This window comes from Moschus berezovskii, chromosome 26, assembly GCF_049115385.1.
Source record: "Moschus berezovskii isolate FMDL1 chromosome 26, NW_MosBer_1.0, whole genome shotgun sequence".
NCBI classification, from domain to species: domain Eukaryota; kingdom Metazoa; phylum Chordata; class Mammalia; order Artiodactyla; family Moschidae; genus Moschus; species Moschus berezovskii.
This window is the reverse complement of record NC_142485.1, coordinates 6,203,346-6,209,345: the sequence shown is the minus strand read 5'-3', so window position 1 is coordinate 6,209,345 and position 6,000 is coordinate 6,203,346. Positions and strand designations below refer to the sequence as shown.

Sequence of the window (6,000 nt, the reverse complement as noted above, 5' to 3'; positions counted from 1 at the left end):
ATTTCAACACCTGAGAATCAATAGGTGAGCTCAGCTCTCGGACATTTCCATTCCTGACATTCTGTGAGTTCACGTGTCTCTAGTAACCTGAACATTTAATTAAGCAGAATTTTCCACTTGCCAGCTGCGCCAGAAAAATGAGAGGACTCACAATGTGAGTCAATAAGAAAACCTACCCCAGACTGCCTTCCGCTAGAGGATGTCAGAGCAAGAATTACTGTACGCAATCAGAGAAGGACAGGAAAAGGGACAAAGTGTACATAGCACGCTTTGTATATCAGAGCCTTACAATTTCCCGACGTGTGCCTGGGAGTTAAATCTCCCGTTACATAACTTTCTATCCCTTTCTTGAAAATGTTCCAGTCGCATCGGCATGTTTTATGGTTTGCCTTGCTTCAGAGATAAGCACTTTGCAAACGATTAAAGTTCTCAGGTGTTTTTCAGGTGTTTTTCTCATGGAAAAGGTTGTGGTTAGGGAGGGGTAAGTTAGGAGACCGGGGTTGACCTATAGGTATAAAACGTAACGAATGAGAACTCGACACACAGGGAACTCGACTCAGCATTCTCAGCCCATATGGGTACAGAATCTGAAAAATAATGGGTGCTTATGTCTGTATCACTGAGCCACTCTGCTATACACCCGAAACTAACACAGCTATACTCCAGTATGAAATAAGAATTCAAAAATTGAATAAATAAAGGTGGAGGTGAGAAGACACTGAACCAGGTGCTGAGCAAAGAAGCTGTTTAGGTAGAACATTCCAGAAGGGAAGGTGGTCTGTGCCTCAGATAACAGTTCATTTCCCAAACCGTACAGCCCTAAAATGGGTATCTCTCCATACACGTAAACGTGTGTGAGGGTTCAGAAATTGTGGAGCTTGCTAGGCTCAACCCTGAGTGTGCGCTGGTGGCCTTTTTCTGTACAGCCAGCTGTGAGCTTCAGGCAGCTCCTTCCACTCCCTGGCATCACGCCCTGTTGGGCCGGTGGGTCAAACATCCCTATAAGCTGATGGGAAGGGTATTTCTTTTCCATTCTGGCCCTGAAGGAGCCCAATAGCCTGTTATTGTTTGAAAAAAAGAAAAAAATTAATTTTCTCCTCCAATGGCTTATATCCTCCAATCCATGACAATTTTAAAAGGTGATTTTTTTTTTTTTAAAGCACTTTCACTTACAATGTTTACTGGAAATGGACAGGCATGGAATAGGATTAACCTCGGATGCTCTCTTAATTCCATGTATGTGGAGAATTACACACTAAAATGTGGGGATCAAACTTGGCCGCATCTGGACAAGACCAGGACTACACGTCAAGACTCTGCAGACACTTTGCCTGGACAGGTGCTTTCACTAGACTAATGTAACTGATCAGAAGGAAAACAGGCTCCTATTTGTAAGAACCTGATGATTAAATTATATCAAACCTTTACACCACTTATGTCAGTTCTTTATATTCTTTTATAATTGATGCTTTCAAACTGTGGTGCTCGAGGAGACTCTTGAGCGTCCCTTGGATTTCAAGGAGATCAAACCAGTCCATTCTAAAGGAACTCAACCCTGAATATTCATTAGAAGAACTGATGATGAAGCTCTAATACTTTGGCCACCTGAGGCGAAGCGCCGACTCATTGGAAAAGACCCTGGTGCTGGAAAGATTGAAGGCAAAAGGAGAAGGGGACAACAGAGGATGCGATGCTTAGATAGCATCATTGACTCAATGGACACAAATTTGAGTCAACCCTGAAGGACAGTGGAGGACAGAGGAGCCGGTGTGTTGCATTCTGTGGGCTTGCAAAGGGTCAGACGCGACTTGGCGACTGAACATCATCCACAGGAGCAACAATAGGAGCAAAAGATTATCTGGAAAAAGCAACCTGAAATGGATTACGTGACTCGTGAAAGCTTCTCTAAGATGAATGTAACTCACACACACAGGTAAATACAATGAATTAACTGAATATTTTAAAAGGAGATCTTAGCAATGATCTTATTCTTCAGGGGAAGGAAGTGTATTCAGTTAGGCGTCTTTCTGTGGTAATACTTACAGAGATATATTATGAGGTTGTCCTCCAGGGGGTGTTACATCTTCAGCGAAGCTCCAGCGCAGCTGAAAGGCATTCGAATCCAGTTAGCACAGACAGGCAGACACTCAGGCTTCCTTCTCTCTGGAATGCAGGCGTTCTCGGGCCCATACCCTGAATTTCACATCTCAGGAACTGTATGGACAGGACAGGCCCCATAGGGCTTTCCATGGGCAGAGATGTGATTCTTGAAGGCCCCAAAATACTCTCATATGAGTTGGAGGAGGCCATGTAAGTCAAAACGGCAAAGGATCCCTCCTTCCTAGGTAAACCCACAAGGGGCTATTTTTGCTGTTCTTTCTTAATTAAACCATCGCTTGGGAGCCTGCAACTTGAAGTAGTCCAGTCCACGACTGCAAAGCATACAGTAGGACGGCTGTGAGGTCCACAGGTGACCGGGTGTCGGCATCTGCAATACTAACAAGCTTGAGGATTCTGAATCAACTACTTAAGCTCCTACACCTCTGATTCCTCGTTCACAAACGACTACATCACTGGGCTATGGGAGGATTACCCAAGACAGCCCAGAGGAAGTGTCCCAGAAACGCTGTTAGTTGCTTTTATTCCAGAGTCTGGGTCCAGCCCTCATGAAGTGGCCTCAGCCGGTCTGTCTCCTCCCCCTGCGCCGACCCCTTCATCCCGCCCACCCCCCACATGCTTATCCCCAGTGTCCCTCTGCTCCCTCACCTGCCTCGCCCCCTGGTGATGTCTCCCCCAGGTCTCTGATGCTTGACTGCAGCTGAAACCGAAGAGACACAATTTCCTCCTCCAAGAACCAGACGAGGCTTCTCCTATCTCTGAACAGTATCAGGGACACGCCGTCTTGATGTAGAGATGTGTGTGTCTGTCAAATGTATGGAACTGGACACTTAACACGGGTGCGTGTTTTTTTTTTAACACATAAGTTGTACCTCTATCAACCAACCCAGTCAGAACACAATGAGAAGACCTCAGTCTCTGGGGACAGGGAGGCTTGGTTCAGGTTCTGAAACTTTCTCCTTGGCAGGACACTGGGCCTCTTTCACACACAGCTTCCTCCCTGTAGGTGGGGTGGCTGTCACTTTTTCCTCTAGGAGTGAGGGTTTAGAGGTATAGAGTTCACGCATGCTCATCTGCTTCAATTGTGTCCAACTCTTTGCAACCCCGTGGACTGTAGCCCACCAGGCTCCTCTGTCCATGGGATTCTCCAGGCAAGAGTACTGGAGTGGGTCGCCATGCCCTCCCTCCAGGGGATCTTCCCCACCCAGGGATCGATCCCACGTCTCTTATAGTACAGGTGGATTCTTTACCACTAAGCCACTAGGGGAGCCCTAGAGCCATAGTAATGGTAGGCAAATGCCTTGCACGGGGCTTGCAAGTTGATGCTTGCATGATTACTAGGAACTTCGTTTTTGGCATAGGCATTTCTATGCTGGTCAGAGACCTCTGTTTACCACAAGGTAATCTTGAGGACAGAATATGTGTGGTCTTTTTCTTTCCCATGTGTCTAGCAGAGAGTAGACATGGTATGTTTAGCTAAACACACTGACTTTTAGGTACCAAACACTTAGAAGCATCAGAACTTAAGGCTCTGCAGGATGTCACGCTGCATATTATCACCCGGGTTTGCTAAGCCTTACTCTTCTGAAGTCTGACAGACACTTTATTTGGCTGATAACTCAGCTATGACTCCCCAGTGTACAGGAGAACTTACTAACACATCTCTCATTGGGATTGCTCTTTAGGTTCACACGGGTTGTCTGTTTTTCTCTCTAAAGCAATGGAATGACTTGTAGCGTTTTCTGGACCAATAAGTCACTCTGTTTTTCATGATTCAAAGTTAGGCTTTTATTTGGTTTCAAATTAAAAAAATAAATTTCATTATTAAATAGTGAGATGGATCTAACTGAGGTTCAGAGAAGTAGCCGACTCGGGAATATACCACCAGGGGTACAATTCAGGGGTGGATTGCCTAAAGGAAAATGAGTTGTTAGGTTGTCATGTTTGTTCAAAGTTCGACAGTGGCATAATTCAAAGGAAACTGAGATACAAAGTTTCAAATGTCTACAATGGATGAGAGAAGTAAACCAGCTTATTCTACTGCAACCCCAAACGGGTTTCCTTTTCGATGCCAGGCAGCTCGGGCACTACACCACGGTGCTGATGTCGTCGGGTTCGTCGGCTTTCTTTTGCCTGCTCGGCAGGGACTTCAAGTATTCGAGGTGTCTCCGTGCGTCCTCCTGATTCTGCCTCACGTAATACACCACGTAGGAGATCACCATGGTGAACCAGCCAAACATGGTGACCAGCATGGCGTAATCAGTCGTTTTTTTCGGGAGGTTACAAAGGTCGGCATCGTTGGCAGCGTTGAGGAACGGCCTCCCAGCGTGTTCGTCCAGCACGGAGGTCTTGCAGATCACATTGTGGGCTGTCTCGTGGTTGGACACCATGCTCCGCAGGACTTGCTGCAGCGTGCAGTCACAGTGCCAGGGGTTGTTGGCAATTCTGGCTCTGGCCTTCAGGTTATTGAAGGCGTTTTTGTGCACGCTCTGAATCCGGTTGTCAGACAAGTCCAGAGTCTGCAGAGTTTCAGCAACTCCCTTGAAGGCGTGCTCGTCAATAAACTCAATGCCATTTTTGGACAGGTTGAGAACTCTTAGTTGATGGAGGTCCTTAAAAATCTCATTGGGGATGGATGTGATCTGATTGGAGTCCAGGTACAAGAGGACCGTTTCAGGCGGAAGATCTCTAGGTATTTCCTTGAGATTCGCATTGCTACAGGTGACATTTAAACCCCCAGAGGAAGAGCAGAGACAGCCCTTGGGACACATACTGGCGGAATGAAAGCACAGGATCATAAGAACAAAACTTTGGAGCAGGAGACACATGGAAAGGGAGCGAGTTAACCACAGGTCCACCAGATTCATGCTGGAGTGTCAGCATAATCACAAGCCCAAGCCTCACCTACTCCGATAAGCACTGTGCTCACGGTCCCAGCCCTGTCCACACTGTGGGTCTCCTTCCGGCGTGGTCCAAAGGGCTGCTACTCACACACCCATCTCTTCATCATGCCGGTCCTTGCGTGGGCACCTAAAGGGAAGAAGGCAGACGTAATGAGCTCTTTTGCAAACGGGGCTGGGCGGGTGCATAGCAATGAAACAGGCATCCGGCATTTTATGTGGACAGACGAGCTGGTTACGCAGGTACTTTCCATCAGCACCATTGGGAGTTATCTGTGTAATCGGAGTCTCTGCTCAAATCCCAGGTGCTGGGGGAGCGGAAGGTCAACAAACAACGACATTTCCAAGTGACCTTGTTGTTCCTGGAGCGGAATCTGAGCAAATGGTCCAGATTCCTCTCCTCTCCACCGGCCTTCCTAAAGTCGACAGCAACCAGACGGAGTCACCCCCTCCTTCCTCCTGCAAGAGGCATCAGTGCGAACGAGCCCTTCACGCGGGAGGCAACGAGCAATCACCCTGATATTTTACGGTTGATGACTGTAGATAACGATGACTTTCATGGCTTTTGAACGGCTGTCCAATTTGGAGTATTTTCCCTAAAGAAACCTCTTACTTGAATTATGAATGGGATGAATGGGTACATCCCAACCTTCCCAGCACTGTTTCCAGGGACCTCCAGCCTGGAATCTCCAAACGAGCTGCCTCCCTTGGGACCTCTGGGGACTACACCGCACCCGGAAGGATGTCCTTATCTGAATTTCCACAGGATTCTCTTTGTTTCCCAAACAATGTAGCCCCTCTCCAATAGATCTTTGAATATGACACACAGCTCCAAGTCTTTATTTTTTTCAGTATAAAAAGAGTTTTAAGAAACACTAGCCTCTTATATGTAAGTCAAATCATTAAGCTGTGCACCCTAAACTTATACAGTTCTGTATGAAGTTATGTCAGTGAAGCTGGGGGTGGGGGGTGGGGAATGACG

At 47.0% G+C, this 6,000-nt stretch overlaps 1 protein-coding gene across 3 annotated transcripts in view; it reads right to left on the bottom strand.

Moving 5' to 3' along the window:
• Nucleotides 1-2,747: 2,747 nt before the first annotated feature.
• LRRC3B (leucine rich repeat containing 3B) overlaps nucleotides 2,748-6,000 on the bottom strand; it is a 91,310-nt gene continuing 88,057 nt past the window's right edge. For 2 of the 3 annotated variants that reach the window (XM_055416726.2, XM_055416721.2), the window contains one exon: nucleotides 2,748-5,148. In XM_055416726.2, coding sequence (XP_055272701.1) covers nucleotides 4,206-4,985 — 780 coding nt within the window. In that variant the 5' untranslated portion in view covers nucleotides 4,986-5,148 and the 3' untranslated portion in view covers nucleotides 2,748-4,205. The remainder of the gene's footprint in view (nucleotides 5,149-6,000) is intronic. The other variant, XM_088832603.1, reaches the window with a different exon arrangement.